This window comes from Sphaerodactylus townsendi, linkage group LG07 (genome assembly GCF_021028975.2).
Source record: "Sphaerodactylus townsendi isolate TG3544 linkage group LG07, MPM_Stown_v2.3, whole genome shotgun sequence".
In the NCBI taxonomy this organism is placed as follows: Eukaryota; Metazoa; Chordata; class Lepidosauria; order Squamata; family Sphaerodactylidae; genus Sphaerodactylus; species Sphaerodactylus townsendi.
The window spans coordinates 4,030,024-4,049,411 of NC_059431.1; the positions used below are offsets into that span (position 1 = coordinate 4,030,024).

The 19,388-nt window shown below is 61.1% G+C and overlaps 1 protein-coding gene across 1 annotated transcript in view; it reads left to right on the forward strand.

Moving 5' to 3' along the window:
- The window catches only part of KIAA1328 (KIAA1328 ortholog), a 175,455-nt gene that overhangs the window by 95,354 nt on the left and 60,713 nt on the right, over window positions 1-19,388 (forward strand). The window contains exon 4 of the mRNA XM_048503363.1: window positions 8,175-8,302. Within this exon, the coding sequence (XP_048359320.1) occupies window positions 8,175-8,302 (128 nt within the window). The remainder of the gene's footprint in view (window positions 1-8,174; window positions 8,303-19,388) is intronic.

Sequence of the window (19,388 nt, forward strand, 5' to 3'; positions counted from 1 at the left end):
CTGTAAGGAGTCTCAAGGTGGCTTACAAGCTCCCTTCCCCCTCCCATAACAGACACCTTGTGAGGCAGGTAGGGCTGAGAGAGTTCTGAGAGAACTCTGATTGGCCCAAGGTCACCCAGCAGGAATGTAGGAGTGCGGAAACACATCTGGTTCACCAGATAAGCCTCTGCCACTCAGGTGGAGGAGTGGGGAATCAAACCCGGTTCTCCAGATTAGAAGCCACCTGCTCTTAACCACCACACCAGGCTGGCTGTCATGGTAGGCTTTATGGCACCGCCTTTCTCAGGCCGGGCACCTGGTTCGGAATCTGAGGATGGACTTCCAGAGCAGAGCAAGCTTGTGCGCTAAACTAAGGGGAAGTTGCTGCATAGCAATTCCGGTACAGCCTCCCTTGTACGGGACCGTCTCACTCCATATGTCCCGGGTCGTACCCTCCGCTCAGCGGAGGCAAACTTGCTGGTGGTCCCCTGTCCCTCTATGATGCGGCTGGCGTCCACGCGGGCCAGGGCGTTTACTGCCCCGGCCCCTGCCTGGTGGAACACTCTTCCTCCAGCAGTTATTTATTTATTTATTTATTTATTTATTTATCTATCTATCTATTTATTTATTTATTTATTTATTTCGATTTATTATACCGCCCCACCCATCCCGTAGAATCTGGGAAGTGTACTGTATAATGCACATATACAGATAAAAATGCACGTATACAAGTAAAATAACTAAAACCATTAAAAGCAGCAGTAAAATAAAAACTAGTAGAAAGATTAAAACTAACACGCAATGGCGTCCGACAGATCCATTTCCAAACCCTCTTTCAGGGGGAAGATCAGCAAACCCCAGATGGGAAAGGCCCGGATGTAAAGGCCATGGGGGAACCATCAACGGCTGGATCGCCTCCAAAGGCCTGGTGAGACAACTCCGTCTTACAGGCCCTCTGCGGAATTCAGTAAGGTCCCGCAGGGCCCGGACATCTGGTGGGAGAGTGTTCCACCAGGCTGGGGCCAGAGCTGTAAAAGCCCTGGCCCGTGTGGAGGCCAGCCGTATCATCGAGGGGCCAGGGACCACCAGTAGATTGGCCTCCGCAGAGCGAAGAGGCCGTATAGGGACATGTGGGGCGATGCGGTCCCGAAGATACGAAGGTCCCAGGCCGCGTAAGGCCCTGCAGGACCTTGGGGAGTTAGGGCCCTGCAGGACCTTGGGGAGTTCCGCAGGGCCTGTAAAACTGAGCTGTTCCACCGGGCTTTTGGGGGGACCGGCCGCTGATTCGGCCCCTCTTCTTGCCCTGTTCACTGGTTGTACACCTGACCATCTGCCAGCCCCCTCCCAGAATTTGACCACTCCCAGGTTTTGACCACTGGGGTGTGATGCCAGACGCCCCTTATTATTAATTATTAACTATTTATTGTAGGATGCTGCTGCTATAGTTTTAAGGTTTTGTATTTTTAACTGGGGTTATTCGATTTGTTTTATTATGGTTGTTGTTGTTTTGTTGTACACCGCCCTGAGCCCTTCGGGGGTAGGGCGGTTTATCAAATGAATGAATGAATGAATGAATGAATGAATGAATGAATGAATGAATGAATGAATGAATGAATGAATGAATAACTAACTAACTAACTAACTAACTAACTAACTAACTAACTTGGCAGGAAGGATTAGCCTTGGCAAAGATTTTGCGGTGTGACCTATTGGAGCTCCAGTCAATCAATCGATTTCGTTCTGATCGGCCATTGGGATTTGTGACGGAGTGGGGTTTCGAAGCTGGGCTTCCTTGCTCCTCCTGGTCTGAATAGAGAGAAAACGTCTGGACATTTTGAAGCTTTGAGAAAGTGGTTTTGAGGAGGAGGAGGGGTGGGGATGTAGAAATTTGGAGAAAAAAGAAAATGCACACAATGTGTTTAGTCCTTTTTTTTTGTTAACACTATAAAATACATCATCTAGAACTTAACCTTTTAAAGTACATGTAGAATATTCATGGAATTAAAAAAAACACCAGAAAAGTGATTTCTACAAGTGAAATGACAAACATACCCAGTTATAGAGGAAGAACTTCACTTGACTTGTGTATCTTGTTTTTATTTCCATTGGGAGGCTGACAGCAGAAAACACAAATTTTGCGGTAAACAAGGGAGTGTGTTAGTTGGACAGAAACTGTCTACTACACACTCATGTTTGAAAAGCTAAGCGTAGCTAATGATTAACTTTAATAATTCCTTTTCATCACTGGAAAATAACAATTTCTGATTTTTTTTTCTGTTTTGTGCTGGCGTACATATCTCGATGTTGGATACTATAAGAAGACAAGAGTTGGATTCATATCCCCCCTTTCTCTCCTGCAAGGAGACTCAAAGGGGCTTACAATCTCCTTTCCCTTCCCCCTCCCCCCCCACACAACAAACACCCTGTGAGGTGGGTGGGGCTGAGAGAGCTCGGAAGAACTGTGACTAGCCCAAGGTCACCCAGCTGGCAAGCTAATCTAGTTCACCAGATAAGTCTCTCCTATAACCACTTTATGCCATTTTTTAACCCCCATCAGATGAACCGATGGCTTGATTCCATAGAAGCTGAGTTCCCGAGCTCTTCCATGACCCTAAGAACATAAGAACATAAGAACAAGCCAGCTAGATCAGACCAGAGTCTATCTAGTCCAGCTCTCTGCTACTTGCTGTGGCCCACCAGGTGCCTTTGGGAGCTCACGTGCAGGATGTGAAAGCAAGGGCCTTCTGCGGCTGCTACACCTGGTCTGCTCAGGCATTTGCAATCTCAGATCAAAGAGGACCTAAAAAGCTACATGTATTAATACATGGTTCTGAACTACTTGTTTTATGACACCTGCTCTGTATATTGTTCTGTTTCTGCTTCAAACGACCCCTCTCATTCATAGTATACCACTGTGAAAAGAACAACGGAAATAATAATTGAGCCCAGCCTAGATGTGTGTGTGTGTGGGGGGGAGCGATTTCCCTCCCCACATGATGAACTCTGTTTGTGCGTGCCCACAGATAGGGCTCTGAGTGCCACCTCTGGCCCCCGTGCCATAGGTTCGCCATCACTGCCTTAACTAGATAAGCTGGGGAAGTTCCATTCTGGGATACTCACATGGGAGTGGAGCCCAGGTCCGTCCAAGTCTGATAACAGCGGGACAACCCATTATTTACATTCTGCCACATGACGAGGATTCGAATGAATTTCCCCATGAATTTGTCTTCGGGTGCCGACATTTAACTCTCGGGCTGTATAAACGGACGGGCTTTTTCAAGAGCAAAATTCATTCCCTGTGTCCAGGCTAATACGTTCACCTACTATAAACATTACCGCCGGCGGTTACAGCTGGCATAAAAAATTCCTTTTATATACATCATCGCTGGCAAAGACTCCGGAGACCACCACAAATCATTTCGGGGTGTGTGTGTTTTTTTAAAGTCGACTTGCGCACCAGCAAAAACGCGCCAAGTTGTAAAATAGCCCGAGCCCTGCGTCCGTTGGCTTAGGAACACAATTAGCTCATTTAAGAAGAAGAAGGAGAGAAGAGTTTGGATTTATATCCCCCCTTTCTCTCCTGCAGGAGACTCAAAGGGGCTTACAATCTCCTTGCCCCTCCCCCCTCACAACAAACACCCTGTGAGGTAGGTGGGGCTGAGAGAGCTCAGAAGAACTGTGACTAGCCCAAGGTCACCCTGCTGGAGTGTGTGGGAGTGTACAGGCTAATCTGAATTCCCCAGATAAGCCTCCACAGCTCAAGTGGCAGAAGAAGAAGAGGAAGAAGAGGAAGAGGAAGAAGAGAAGAGTTTGGATTTATATCCCCCCTTTCTCTCCTGTAGGAGACTCAAAGGGGCTGACAATCTCCTTGCCCTTCCCCCCTCACAACAAGCACCCTGTGAGGTGGGTGGGGCTGAGAGAGCTCCGAAAAGCTGTGACTAGCCCAAGGTCACCCAGCTGGCGTGTGTGGGAGTGCACAGGCTAATCTGAATTCCCCAGATAAGCCTCCACAGCTCAGGTGGCAGAGCTGGGAACCAAACCCGGTTCCTCCAGATTAGATACATAATCTCTTAACCTCCCACGCCACTGCTGCTCCATTGCTTAGGTTAAACCATTGCTTAGGTTTTCTGCCTTGTTTCAAGGCACAAATTCACTTTTTTGGGGGGGCTTTGACATAAGGAAGAGCTCAGTTCTGCCAACTATGAACCTCCCTGGACCCAACAGAAACCCGGGGGGGTGGGGGCAGGGGGTTTCTTGCTACTCAAATGGGAGGATTCAAGCCGTCGCCTCCATTAACAAGATTCTCTGCTTTGGGGGTGGGGGTATTCAGGTGGCGTTTGCAAAGAGCCGTGCGCTTGCACACAAACTGGAAATTAGCAGCATAGGTCACCAGCAAAGTGAAGTATCTGTGTGTATAGGAGCAGCAGTGGCGTAGGAGGTTAAGAGCTCGTGTATCTAATCTGGAGGAACCGGGTTTGATTCCCAGCTCTGCCGCCTGAGCTGTGGAGGCTTATCTGGGGAATTCAGATTAGCCTGTACACTCCCACACACGCCAGCTGGGTGACCTTGGGCTACTCACAGCTCTTCTGAGCTCTCTCAGCCCCACCTACCTCACAAGGTGTTTGTTGTGAGGGGGGAAGGGCAAGGAGATTGTAAGCCCCTTTGAGTCTCCTGCAGGAGAGAAAGGGGGGATATAAATCCAAACTCCTCCTCTTCCTCTTCTTCCTCTTCTTCCTCTTCTTCCTCTTCTTCTTCCTCTTCTTCTTCCTCTTCTTCTTCTTCTTCTTCTTCTTCTTCTTCTTCTTCTTCTTCTTCTTCTTCTTCTTCTTCTTCTTCTTCTTCTACTACTACTACTACTACTACTACTACTACTATATGATAGCAGGGAATCTCCATGGACATATGTCTGGGCCAGGTGATCTGGTTGTAGGCTAGGCGGCCGACCAAGAGGTATCACGGCACAGAGACTGGTGAGCATGCATGAGAGTCCTTGAGCTGGAAGGGTTGTTACAAGCCACGTCGTCCTCTTTTTTGGCCACCAAGTCACAGCTGACTTACGACGACCCTGTAGGATTTTCGAGGCAAAAAGTGTTCAGAGCTGATTTGCCCTTGTCTAAGTTGATCTGATAGCCGTAGGGCTCAAATCCAGAGGAAGTAGAGGGGGCGAATCTCATCCTAGAAGCAGCACTGACTCACGCTGATACATTTGCCCGCCCTATTGGCATAAATGGCATAAATTAGCCAGCAGAGAGGGCAAAAAGGGTGGCGGGTACCTCACAGCGGTGCCGCGCTTGACCAGGAACAGTCTACCTCTCCCAGAGCCGCACCTGCATAACCGAGGACACCGGCACAGCTAGGGGAATTCCTAGAGGTGGAGCCAATTTTGGTTGGCTTCCACCATGCTTTTGGCCTGGGAATATCCCCCGGTCACAGACTTGCGTCACGGGAAAGTGCAGCATAGATCCATGTTGCCCTATACCCGCTTTCCGGATGGCCAGGGTTTCTTGTGTTTTGCGTGCTTTCCCACACCTCTGGATTGGACTGCAGTGGCGTAGGAGGTTAAGAGCTTGTGTATCTAATCTGGAGGAACCGGGTTTGATTCCCAGCTCTGCCGCCTGAGCTGTGGAGGCTTATCTGGGGAATTCAGATTAGCCTGTGCACTCCCACACACGCCAGCTGGGTGACCTTGGGCTAGTCACAGCTTCTCGGAGCTCTCTCAGCCCCACCTACCTCCCAGGGGTAGGTGAGGGGGGAAGGGCAAGGAGATTGTCAGCCCCTTTGAGTCTCCTGCAGGAGAGAAAGGGGGATATAAATGCAAACTCCTCCTCCTCCTCCTCCTCCTCCTCCTCCTCCTCCTCCTCCTCCTCCTCCTCCTCCTCCTCCTCCTCTTCTTCTTCTTCTTCTTCTTTTTCTTCATCATCATCAACTGAGCCCATCATTTTTTTAAGGTGATTGATAATGGGGACCAATGAAGCAGTGGCATTAACTTTATAGAACTGTGATTGGGGAGGGGGAAAACCAACAAAGAAAATCCCTTCAGCACAGATTTGCCCCGACTTAGCGATTAGTTCCCAGCACATCTCTGCTGCCTTGCCATCGGAAGAAGGGGCGTGCTGGCTTCCCTTCTTTAATTGTGACAACTTGTTGTGTAAAGCCTTCCTTGGGAGGGATCTCTTTGGACAGCGAGCCCTCGTCTTGTCTGCATGTATAATTAAAAGCCCCGGAGGGGGAGAGGAACAGGCGCGGGCGAAGGGAGATGACGAGTAAATGGTTTGCCATGTTAAATGAGCAAGGGAGGGAGTTACGCCGTGACAGGTGAAGAGCCGATTTATCTCCTTCTGGAATTTCAACGCTGCTAGCAAAAGCGGGGCGCTTCTGCTAATATCCTTGCAAATGCCACCGTTTGCCGCGCCTCTAGATCACTGTCCAAAATTTGTCGTCAGCCTCCGAAAGGCCTGCCAAGCGTTGGAGCCGTCGGGTGCTGGCGGAAGACCGTGCCTATGGGAATGTAGTCAGGCAAATTGATGACCGTGCGGACTGCTTATGAATAAATCACCCACACTTACGGAAGTGGAATCTCTATGTTGGGTCCACCTGGTTTTTTGGAACCAGTTTTCATTTTTCTACTCTCTCCAGCACTTAACAATAGAGTGTTGAGTCCTGTTGTTTCTCCCGCGTTCGGTATCCGCTCAGATCTTGAGACTTGGAGGATTGAGCAGTGTGATTCAGCACCATGGCCAGTGGTTGAGATTTCAGCACTGAGGTGTATGTTCACATGGGCAAGAGATGTACTGCTGCCTTGGGAAGCTTGAGCCAAAATTGAGAGGGACAGGGCTCTGTGTCTGGGATCCGCAACATGGTGACTGGGGGCACCAGGGTACCCACGGATATTGTGTACATTGAGGGACTTGAGCACTTTCCTTATGAGGAGAGGCTGCAGCGTTTGGGACTCTTTAGTTTGGAGAGGAGACGTCTGAGGGGGGATATGATTGAAGTCTATAAAATTATGCATGGGGTAGAAAATGTTGACAGAGAGAAATTTTTCTCTCTTTCTCACAATACTAGAACCAGGGGGCATTCATTGAAAATGCTGGGGGGAAGAATTAGGACTAATCAAAGGAAACACTTCTTCACGCAACGTGTGATTGGTGTTTGGAATATGCTGCCACAGGAGGTGGTGATGGCCACTAACCTGGATAGCTTTAAAAGGAGCTTGGACAGATTTATGGAGGAGAAGTCGATCTATGGCTACCAATCTTGATCCTCCTTGATCTGAGGTTGCAAATGCCTTAACAGTCCAGGTGCTTGGGAGCAGCAGCCACAGAAGGCCATTGCTTTCACCTCCTGCATGTGAGCTCCCAAAGGCACCTGGTGGGCCACTGTGAGTAGCAGAGTGCTGGACTAGATGGACTCTGGTCTGATGCAGCTGGCTTGTTCTTATGTTCTTATGTACAGTTCTGGGCACCACAATTCAAGAAGGATATTGACAAGCTGGAACGGGTCCAGAGGAGGGCAACCAAAATGGTCAAAGGTCTGGAGTCCGTGCCCTATGAGGAGAGATTTAGGGAGCTGGGGATGTTTAGTTTGGTGAAGACAAGGTTAAGAGGTGACACGACAGCCATGTTTAGATATTTGAAGGGATGTCCTGTTGGTGAGGGAGCAAGCTTGTTTTCTGCTGCTCCAGAGACTAGGACCAAGAGGAATGGGTTCAAAGTGAAGGAAAAGAGATTCCACCTAAACATCAGGAAAAACCTCATGATAGCAAGGGCTGTTTGACAGTGGAATGCACTACTTCAGAGTGTGGTGGAGTCTCCCTCTTTGGAGGTTTTTAAAGAGAGGCTGGATGGCCATCTTTCAGGAGTACTTTGATTGTGTGTTCCTGCATGGCTGGGGGTTGGACTTGATGGGCCTTGGGGTCTCTTCCAACTCTATGATTCTGTGATTCTATGAATTTGGATTATAGCTAAGGGGAGATGCTTATTTGGCTGCCCAAACCCCTAACTTGTTCTTTCTAGAGACTTTGAATGAGTCGGCCTTTCCCCCGCTCTGGTATTGTCTTTCTCCCTTCATCTTTTTGCCCAGACAGCTAAAACCATGTTTTTGCAGACTAAATCAGTGTGTGTTTGATTCCGGTTGTTTTCCTCCCTCCCTGCCCTTCCGCAAGAAACGTTTTCATCTTTAACACAGTATCTCACCCCTGCAGCAGCAGTACAGAGAATGCCAGGAACTGTTGAGCCTGTATCAGAAGTATCTCTCCGAGCAGCAAGAAAAGCTCACGCACTCACTTTCGGAGCTGGAGGCGGCCAAGCAGAAAGAGCACCAGGTGAGTGCCTCATCCGCATGCAGACACATGCTCACGTGGCTATACAAGACCACCGTCTGTTGTGTACTTTGTTACCAGGGCGCCCCTTTAGAATGGGCTCACAGCAGCACGCTGGCCCCTTCCACACATGCAGAATAATGCACTTTTAATCCACTTTCAGAATTGTTTGCAAGTGGATTTTGCTATTCCACACAGTAAAATTCTGCTGCAAAGTGCATTGAAAGTGGATTGAAATTGAAAGTGGATTTTGGACTGGTCCAAAATGCGGCGGCCCGCTTGCTCACAGGGGGCGCCTTCCGTGACCATATTCAACCAATATTGTGTCGCCTGCACTGGCTCCCAGTTGAGTTCCGAATCATCTTCAAGGTATGGGTGCTTACCTTTAAGGCCTTACGCGGCCTGGGACCCTCGTACCTTCGGGACCGCATTACCCCATATGTCCCCATTCGGCCTCTGCGTTCAGCAGAGGCCAATTTACTGGTGGTTCCCAGCCCCTCAATGATGCGGCTGGCCTCCACTCGGGCCAGGACCTTTACAGCCCTGGCCCCTGCCTGGTGGAACACTCTTCCTCCAGCTGTTCGGGCCCTGCGGGATCTTGGTGATTTCCGCAGGGCCTGCAAGACGGAGTTGTTCCGCCGGGCTTTTGGAGTGTCCAGCCGCTGAAAGGTCCCCCTCCCCTCTTCCATTTTTATGGAATTAGGGTCCATTACCATCTGTTGGACCCACCCTTTCTTTTCTCCTCTCGGGAGGGTTTAAGAGGGATATTGCGGGCATTGTTATGTTCTGTATTAATTGCTGCATTTTAATTTATATTATTTAGAGATTAACTTATATTTGGTTTTATGTTTATCTGTATTTGAATGTTATGTTGTTCACCGCCCAGCGCCCTATGGGGTTTGGGCGGTATATAAGTTGGAAAAAATAAATAAATAAATAACATAAATAAATAAATAAATAAATAAAGTGCATTATTCTGCATGTGCGGAAGGGGCCACTGAGTCATAGCCAGATTGGGAACCCAGTAGCACCTTAGAGACCAACAAGAATGTCAGTGGATGAGTTTTCAAGAGGCAAAGCTCTCATCCTCAAATTGCCATAGATAGGCATTACCTGCTCATCCTCTTTCAAAGACAAGGTTTTTTAAAGTGTCCCATTTCACTGTGTTCCCAAACAAGTTCTGACACAGTTGCTCAAAACCCAGGAGGTGTGTGAGGTGGTCAAGTCAAAAGCCATCCGTTCCTTGACCCAGCAGATTTATTCCAAGATGGGGGCACTGGGGGATCAATGCCAAGAAAGGTGTTGCTGGTCCGCGCCGCAGGCTTCCCCTCTCACCCACCCCGTTGGAGTGGGGTGGGCACTTTCCTGGCGGACGGCGAGGCCGAGCCGCCAGCTTCATCCTTGCCTGCCCTGCAGGCAGCAGGGCAGGCGCACCAATTGCCTGTGGCCAGCTGGTGAGTGCCGCGGGCTTCCCCTCTCGTCCACCCTGTTCAAGCGGGGCGGGCGCTTTCCCGGTGGCCCCATCCTTGCCCGCCCTGCAGGCGGGCAGGGCGGGCACATCCATGCGCTTCTCAGAATGAGTGGAGTAAAAGGTTAAAAAAACCCCCAATATATACAGTGTTATCTTTATTTTAAATGTCAAAAATTATTTGCGGCTCCAAGTGTTTTCTTTTCCCGTGGAAAACGGGTCCAAATGGCTCTTTGAGTGTTAAAGGTTCCCTACCCCTGGACTAGAAGAATAGAAGAGAAGAGAATACTGTATATACACAATGCACAGCTTTATACATTCAAGCTAGGTATTTTTCCCAGCAACAGTCTCCCATTGGACCAGAGTCACAGTTGAATGCACCAATCACATTAAAGGTCAACTGTAGCTGGTTGCCCCCAGATTTCCCGGCTCCTGACCCCCATTGCTGGGAAAACCTTTTGCTACCTGGAAGATGAACTTGTGAACCTTGATTTTATATATCATGACAGAGAATTACATCTTGCCATGCCTCTAAAGATGCCAGCTGTAGAAATGCTAGGAGCCAAAACTACCAGACCTCGAAAACCCACAATACCCCATTCCGGGTATTGCTTTGGTGGTAGCAGACAATTCTACTGGAAGCCGTGGAAACTTTCCTTATTTTGCTTTCAGGCACTCAAATGATGATCCAAAGACACCTTTAAAAAGTATTAGGTTGGGATCGCACTTGGTGAAAAGGTTGGATAATGGCTGCCATTACATTTCCTTGGACAGAAGGACTTCCACCCATGGAGTGTGACTTAACTTGCCTTCTGCTGCCTGCTGCAGGCTCAAATGCCGCTATTCCCAGGAGATGGTGGATCTTTGGGAGAAGCATTGGGGGGGGGGGTCTTTTGGGGTTTCTGGGCTATACAGCCATGTCCCAGCAGCATTTTCTCCTGACGTTTCACCTGCATCTGTGGCTGGCATCTTCAGAGAAACACACAGAGAAACACCAGTGATTCCGGCCGTGAAAGCCTTCGACAATACATTGGGGGTGGGGGCGGGGTGGTCATTTCAGGCTTCAGGGAGAGTGGGAAAATGAGAAAGTTTTACTTTGCAGGTGGAATTTCATCACTCAGTGGGAACCTTTTGGGAGATCCAAGCCAACTGGCAGTAAACACCATGTGGAAATAGAGGCAGATTACAATGTTGGGGGAAATATACGGAAACCATAGCCGGAGAATCTGCCTTTGTCACAGCAGTAGCCATTCTGGGCCAAACTGTGACCCATCCGGTCTGGTTTCATTCCCTGCCTATCCTCTATGAAGGTGACTAATCCTTTTTTGAAAGCTGTTTAGGGGAAAAGATACCTGTCCTGTTTTGTTGGAAGTGCTGCCATTTATGAAATTGGGTTAGGATCTTACCAAAAAAAGGGAAATGCTTCTCTTTCTTTTAAGCTTTGGACTCGTGCCAAAATGTGACATCACGGGCATATTAAGTCTTTGGGAGTTGGGGATGCTTGTATCAAGACGCAGGGCCTGGTGCTTTCATTTGGGGTGGCCGGCCTTGACCTGTGCCCCGAAACTTAGTTTGGGGGAAAGGGCACTGTGATGATATAAGTCGGAGCCCTTGTGAATTCAGTAATCAGTAACTGGAACGTGGCGCTTCCTTTTTTGGCGAGATAAAGTTAATTCCATTTGAAAAGATACTTAAGGTGACATGAATTGAATTATTCAAACTGGCTTTCTCAGCATTAACTCTAGGTTAATATCTCATGATGCCTCCGGTTTCATTATAGGAGTTTTAAGTACATAACTTTTTATAATAAATTCAATACTGAGGAGCTGGGCTGAAATTGGTTTACTTTCTAGCGAGCCATAAAACAGCGGCATTAATTGTAAAGTGAATATTAAAGTGGTCACCGGAGTTGACTCAGACAGATGCAGAGATAGCCCGGGTGATGAGATATGCGGAGCAATAAGTTTCCGGCCTGACATTAATAGAAAACACCATTTATATTAAAATGTAGTTAAATCGCTCCCATCAAGAAGGATTTCCGACAGTCTCTCGGCGACTCCCAGATGTACTTTCTTTTTGAGCTCTTTCCCACCCTGCTTTACTCAGATGTAAAGAAAATTGCCCTTGTTCTAGGTAATCAACTCTGACCTAATTATGCAGTCCTTTGCTCCGCTGCCATCTCAAACAGTGGAAAGAATCCAATTTATTTTGGCGAGAAATTGTGGAAACGCTCTGCAACTTGGAGGACCGCGGCTTGCGAGCTCAGTATTGCGGGCTGAACTTGGGGGCACGGGGAAGGTGTTCTTGAATCTCTCTCTTGAAAGGAAAGGCAACGTCCTCAGCCAGGCCTCATCTTCTCATAGTAATCTGTTAGTTTGTGAGCACAGCTGCCCGGCTTTTCTTTCTTATTTGTATAAAATCCTCGCTGCATCTGCCGGTCCCTTGGCTCAAGGATTCTGCGTTGCCCGCAGTTGTTTGCGTTTTCTCGTGGCTAAACCGGTGGGAGGAAAAAAACAAATGGAGCCGTTTGGTTCCTCCTCCCTTTCCCCTGGCTATGGAGGGGATAGACAAAATGCACCTAGGGGGGTTGCTGCAGAAATAGATCACCTTGGGAGGCCATCAGCGGCTGTGCTTTGAGCTTTTCTGCCATCTGGAAGTATGTTGCATGTCCAGTCCCTTGGGGACAAAAGTCACGCACTTTTCTTCCCAGGTTTCTTTAAAACAATTAAATAGAAATTAACCTTCAAGCTCTTTTTGCATTGTGAATAATAACTCCCATAAATCACGCGCTTCCTTGCACGTGTGGCTTGGCGGAGGAAACGGTTTGCCTCCAAGTGCCATCCCAGGAGCAAAGAGGAGTAGCAAACAGGATGGTTTCCCTGGAAGTGCCTGCTCCTTGGGAGGGGAACTCAAAGATGAAGCGACTTCCTGCTGAATCAGACCAGTGGTCCATCAAAGTCAGTATTCTCTACTCAGGCTGGCAGGAGCTATTCTTGGTGCTGAATCAGACCTTTGTTCCCTCAAGGTCAGTATTGTCTGCTCAGGTTGGCAATAGCTGTCCTTGGTCCCGAATCAGACCCCTGGTCCATCAAGGCTAGTATTGTCTACTCCAGTGGTAGCGAACCTTTGGCACTCCAGATGTTATGGACTGCAATTCCCATCAGCCCCTGCCAGCATGGCCAATTGGGGCTGATGGGAATTGTAGTCCATAACATCTGGAGTGCCAAAGGTTCGACACCACTGGTCTACTCAGACCGGCAGGAGCTATCCTTGGTGCTGAATCAGACCCTTGGCCCATCAAAGTCAGCATTCACTACTCAGATTGGCAGTAGCTGTCCTTGGTGCTGAATCAGACCGTTGGTTCGTCAAGGTCAGTATTGTCTGTTCAGACTGGCAGCTGCTCTCCAGGATCTCAGCAGAGGTCTTTCTCATTACCTGGTCCTTTTAGCTGGAGATGCTAAGGACTGTGACTAGCCCAGGGTCACCCAGCAGGAACATAGGAATGTGGAAACACATCTGTTTCACCAGATAAGCCTCTGCCATTTCGGTGGAGGAGTGGGGAATCAAACCCAGTTCTCCAGATTAGAATCCACCTTCTCTTAACCGCTACACTATGCTGGCTTTCATGCCAATCTGGTTTTGTAGGGTTAAGTTTGTTTCCCTCTTTTGTTTGTTCCGGTGAGGGAAACAGAGGTCTGGGCTGATCTTGCATTTTGGAAAGAGCACATGAATCAACCCTTTTGCTGCCCCTAAGTCTTGTGTCTGGGTGGGACGTGTGGGCATTCCTGAGGATCTGGAATCTGCTGGTTTTGAGTAGCCAAATGGGGAAAGGCGGGATCAAAATGGAACTGCAGAAATAACTTCGCTTGTGGTTTTGAATGAACACACAAAGCTGCCTTAACCGGAATCAGGCCATTGGGCTAGGAGATCAGTGTTGCCTACTCAGACTGGCAGCCGCTCTCCAGGGCTCAGACAGAGGTCTTTCACACAACTACTACCAGGTTGAATTTGGGACCTTCTGCATGCCAAGCGGGCACTCTGCCACTGAGCCAGAACCGCTCCTCGGCATGAAGCTGCTTTCTACTGAACCAGAGAGTTGGTCCATCATGGTCAATATTGCCTACTCAGGCTGGTGGCAGCTCTCCAGAGTATCGACCAGAAGGTCTTTCGCATCCTCTACTGCACAGGTGTCAAACTCACGGCCCTCCAGATGTTGTGGACTACAGTTCCCATCATCCCCTGCCAGCATGATGCTGGCAGGGGATGATGGGTGGGGGGGTGGGGGGGGGGGGGGGGGGGGGGGGGGGGGGGTGGGTGGGGGGGGGGGGTGGGGGGGGGGGTGGGGGGGTGGGGGGGGGGGTGGGGCGGGAGGGGGGGGGGGTTGGGCGGGGGTGGGGGTGGTGGGGGGTGGGGGGGGTGGGGGGGTGGGGTCGGGTGGGGGTGGGGGGGGGGGGGGGGGGGGGGGGGGGGGGGTGGGGGGGGGGGGGGGTGGGGGGGGGGGGGGGTGGGGGGGGGGGGGGGTGGGGGGGGGGGGGGGTGGGGGGGGGGGGGGGTGGGGGGGGGGGGGGGTGGGGGGGGGGGGGGGTGGGGGGGGGGGGGGGTGGGGGGGGGGGGGGGTGGGGGGGGGGGGGGGTGGGGGGGGGGGGGGGTGGGGGGGGGGGGGGGTGGGGGGGGGGGGGGGTGGGGGGGGGGGGGGGTGGGGGGGGGGGGGGGTGGGGGGGGGGGGGGGTGGGGGGGGGGGGGGGTGGGGGGGGGGGGGGGTGGGGGGGGGGGGGGGTGGGGGGGGGGGGGGGTGGGGGGGGGGGGGGGTGGGGGGGGGGGGGGGTGGGGGGGGGGGGGGGTGGGGGGGGGGGGGGGTGGGGGGGGGGGGGGGTGGGGGGGGGGGGGGGTGGGGGGGGGGGGGGGTGGGGGGGGGGGGGGGTGGGGGGGGGGGGGGGTGGGGGGGGGGGGGGGTGGGGGGGGGGGGGGGTGGGGGGGGGGGGGGGTGGGGGGGGGGGGGGGTGGGGGGGGGGGGGGGTGGGGGGGGGGGGGGGTGGGGGGGGGGGGGGGTGGGGGGGGGGGGGGGTGGGGGGGGGGGGGGGTGGGGGGGGGGGGGGGTGGGGGGGGGGGGGGGTGGGGGGGGGGGGGGGTGGGGGGGGGGGGGGGTGGGGGGGGGGGGGGGTGGGGGGGGGGGGGGGTGGGGGGGGGGGGGGGTGGGGGGGGGGGGGGGTGGGGGGGGGGGGGGGTGGGGGGGGGGGGGGGTGGGGGGGGGGGGGGGTGGGGGGGGGGGGGGGTGGGGGGGGGGGGGGGTGGGGGGGGGGGGGGGTGGGGGGGGGGGGGGGTGGGGGGGGGGGGGGGTGGGGGGGGGGGGGGGTGGGGGGGGGGGGGGGTGGGGGGGGGGGGGGGTGGGGGGGGGGGGGGGTGGGGGGGGGGGGGGGTGGGGGGGGGGGGGGGTGGGGGGGGGGGGGGGTGGGGGGGGGGGGGGGTGGGGGGGGGGGGGGGTGGGGGGGGGGGGGGGTGGGGGGGGGGGGGGGTGGGGGGGGGGGGGGGTGGGGGGGGGGGGGGGTGGGGGGGGGGGGGGGTGGGGGGGGGGGGGGGTGGGGGGGGGGGGGGGTGGGGGGGGGGGGGGGTGGGGGGGGGGGGGGGTGGGGGGGGGGGGGGGTGGGGGGGGGGGGGGGTGGGGGGGGGGGGGGGTGGGGGGGGGGGGGGGTGGGGGGGGGGGGGGGTGGGGGGGGGGGGGGGTGGGGGGGGGGGGGGGTGGGGGGGGGGGGGGGTGGGGGGGGGGGGGGGTGGGGGGGGGGGGGGGTGGGGGGGGGGGGGGGTGGGGGGGGGGGGGGGTGGGGGGGGGGGGGGGTGGGGGGGGGGGGGGGTGGGGGGGGGGGGGGGTGGGGGGGGGGGGGGGTGGGGGGGGGGGGGGGTGGGGGGGGGGGGGGGTGGGGGGGGGGGGGGGTGGGGGGGGGGGGGGGTGGGGGGGGGGGGGGGTGGGGGGGGGGGGGGGTGGGGGGGGGGGGGGGTGGGGGGGGGGGGGGGTGGGGGGGGGGGGGGGTGGGGGGGGGGGGGGGTGGGGGGGGGGGGGGGTGGGGGGGGGGGGGGGTGGGGGGGGGGGGGGGTGGGGGGGGGGGGGGGTGGGGGGGGGGGGGGGTGGGGGGGGGGGGGGGTGGGGGGGGGGGGGGGTGGGGGGGGGGGGGGGTGGGGGGGGGGGGGGGTGGGGGGGGGGGGGGGTGGGGGGGGGGGGGGGTGGGGGGGGGGGGGGGTGGGGGGGGGGGGGGGTGGGGGGGGGGGGGGGTGGGGGGGGGGGGGGGTGGGGGGGGGGGGGGGTGGGGGGGGGGGGGGGTGGGGGGGGGGGGGGGTGGGGGGGGGGGGGGGTGGGGGGGGGGGGGGGTGGGGGGGGGGGGGGGTGGGGGGGGGGGGGGGTGGGGGGGGGGGGGGGTGGGGGGGGGGGGGGGTGGGGGGGGGGGGGGGTGGGGGGGGGGGGGGGTGGGGGGGGGGGGGGGTGGGGGGGGGGGGGGGTGGGGGGGGGGGGGGGTGGGGGGGGGGGGGGGTGGGGGGGGGGGGGGGTGGGGGGGGGGGGGGGTGGGGGGGGGGGGGGGTGGGGGGGGGGGGGGGTGGGGGGGGGGGGGGGTGGGGGGGGGGGGGGGTGGGGGGGGGGGGGGGTGGGGGGGGGGGGGGGTGGGGGGGGGGGGGGGTGGGGGGGGGGGGGGGTGGGGGGGGGGGGGGGTGGGGGGGGGGGGGGGTGGGGGGGGGGGGGGGTGGGGGGGGGGGGGGGTGGGGGGGGGGGGGGGTGGGGGGGGGGGGGGGTGGGGGGGGGGGGGGGTGGGGGGGGGGGGGGGTGGGGGGGGGGGGGGGTGGGGGGGGGGGGGGGTGGGGGGGGGGGGGGGTGGGGGGGGGGGGGGGTGGGGGGGGGGGGGGGTGGGGGGGGGGGGGGGTGGGGGGGGGGGGGGGTGGGGGGGGGGGGGGGTGGGGGGGGGGGGGGGTGGGGGGGGGGGGGGGTGGGGGGGGGGGGGGGTGGGGGGGGGGGGGGGTGGGGGGGGGGGGGGGTGGGGGGGGGGGGGGGTGGGGGGGGGGGGGGGTGGGGGGGGGGGGGGGTGGGGGGGGGGGGGGGTGGGGGGGGGGGGGGGTGGGGGGGGGGGGGGGTGGGGGGGGGGGGGGGTGGGGGGGGGGGGGGGTGGGGGGGGGGGGGGGTGGGGGGGGGGGGGGGTGGGGGGGGGGGGGGGTGGGGGGGGGGGGGGGTGGGGGGGGGGGGGGGTGGGGGGGGGGGGGGGTGGGGGGGGGGGGGGGTGGGGGGGGGGGGGGGTGGGGGGGGGGGGGGGTGGGGGGGGGGGGGGGTGGGGGGGGGGGGGGGTGGGGGGGGGGGGGGGTGGGGGGGGGGGGGGGTGGGGGGGGGGGGGGGTGGGGGGGGGGGGGGGTGGGGGGGGGGGGGGGTGGGGGGGGGGGGGGGTGGGGGGGGGGGGGGGTGGGGGGGGGGGGGGGTGGGGGGGGGGGGGGGTGGGGGGGGGGGGGGGTGGGGGGGGGGGGGGGTGGGGGGGGGGGGGGGTGGGGGGGGGGGGGGGTGGGGGGGGGGGGGGGTGGGGGGGGGGGGGGGTGGGGGGGGGGGGGGGTGGGGGGGGGGGGGGGTGGGGGGGGGGGGGGGTGGGGGGGGGGGGGGGTGGGGGGGGGGGGGGGTGGGGGGGGGGGGGGGTGGGGGGGGGGGGGGGTGGGGGGGGGGGGGGGTGGGGGGGGGGGGGGGTGGGGGGGGGGGGGGGTGGGGGGGGGGGGGGGTGGGGGGGGGGGGGGGTGGGGGGGGGGGGGGGTGGGGGGGGGGGGGGGTGGGGGGGGGGGGGGGTGGGGGGGGGGGGGGGTGGGGGGGGGGGGGGGTGGGGGGGGGGGGGGGTGGGGGGGGGGGGGGGTGGGGGGGGGGGGGGGTGGGGGGGGGGGGGGGTGGGGGGGGGGGGGGGTGGGGGGGGGGGGGGGTGGGGGGGGGGGGGGGTGGGGGGGGGGGGGGGTGGGGGGGGGGGGGGGTGGGGGGGGGGGGGGGTGGGGGGGGGGGGGGGTGGGGGGGGGGGGGGGTGGGGGGGGGGGGGGGTGGGGGGGGGGGGGGGTGGGGGGGGGGGGGGGTGGGGGGGGGGGGGGGTGGGGGGGGGGGGGGGTGGGGGGGGGGGGGGGTGGGGGGGGGGGGGGGTGGGGGGGGGGGGGGGTGGGGGGGGGGGGGGGTGGGGGGGGGGGGGGGTGGGGGGGGGGGGGGGTGGGGGGGGGGGGGGGTGGGGGGGGGGGGGGGTGGGGGGGGGGGGGGGTGGGGGGGGGGGGGGGTGGGGGGGGGGGGGGGTGGGGGGGGGGGGGGGTGGGGGGGGGGGGGGGTGGGGGGGGGGGGGGGTGGGGGGGGGGGGGGGTGGGGGGGGGGGGGGGTGGGGGGGGGGGGGGGTGGGGGGGGGGGGGGGTGGGGGGGGGGGGGGGTGGGGGGGGGGGGGGGTGGGGGGGGGGGGGGGTGGGGGGGGGGGGGGGTGGGGGGGGGGGGGGGTGGGGGGGGGGGGGGGTGGGGGGGGGGGGGGGTGGGGGGGGGGGGGGGTGGGGGGGGGGGGGGGTGGGGGGGGGGGGGGGTGGGGGGGGGGGGGGGTGGGGGGGGGGGGGGGTGGGGGGGGGGGGGGGTGGGGGGGGGGGGGGGTGGGGGGGGGGGGGGGTGGGGGGGGGGGGGGGTGGGGGGGGGGGGGGGTGGGGGGGGGGGGGGGTGGGGGGGGGGGGGGGTGGGGGGGGGGGGGGGTGGGGGGGGGGGGGGGTGGGGGGGGGGGGGGGTGGGGGGGGGGGGGGGTGGGGGGGGGGGGGGGTGGGGGGGGGGGGGGGTGGGGGGGGGGGGGGGTGGGGGGGGGGGGGGGTGGGGGGGGGGGGGGGTGGGGGGGGGGGGGGGTGGGGGGGGGGGGGGGTGGGGGGGGGGGGGGGTGGGGGGGGGGGGGGGTGGGGGGGGGGGGGGGTGGGGGGGGGGGGGGGTGGGGGGGGGGGGGGGTGGGGGGGGGGGGGGGTGGGGGGGGGGGGGGGTGGGGGGGGGGGGGGGTGGGGGGGGGGGGGGGTGGGGGGGGGGGGGGGTGGGGGGGGGGGGGGGTGGGGGGGGGGGGGGGTGGGGGGGGGGGGGGGTGGGGGGGGGGGGGGGTGGGGGGGGGGGGGGGTGGGGGGGGGGGGGGGTGGGGGGGGGGGGGGGTGGGGGGGGGGGGGGGTGGGGGGGGGGGGGGGTGGGGGGGGGGGGGGGTGGGGGGGGGGGGGGGTGGGGGGGGGGGGGGGTGGGGGGGGGGGGGGGTGGGGGGGGGGGGGGGTGGGGGGGGGGGGGGGTGGGGGGGGGGGGGGGTGGGGGGGGGGGGGGGTGGGGGGGGGGGGGGGTGGGGGGGGGGGGGGGTGGGGGGGGGGGGGGGTGGGGGGGGGGGGGGGTGGGGGGGGGGGGGGGTGGGGGGGGGGGGGGGTGGGGGGGGGGGGGGGTGGGGGGGGGGGGGGGTGGGGGGGGGGGGGGGTGGGGGGGGGGGGGGGTGGGGGGGGGGGGGGGTGGGGGGGGGGGGGGGTGGGGGGGGGGGGGGGTGGGGGGGGGGGGGGGTGGGGGGGGGGGGGGGTGGGGGGGGGGGGGGGTGGGGGGGGGGGGGGGTGGGGGGGGGGGGGGGTGGGGGGGGGGGGGGGTGGGGGGGGGGG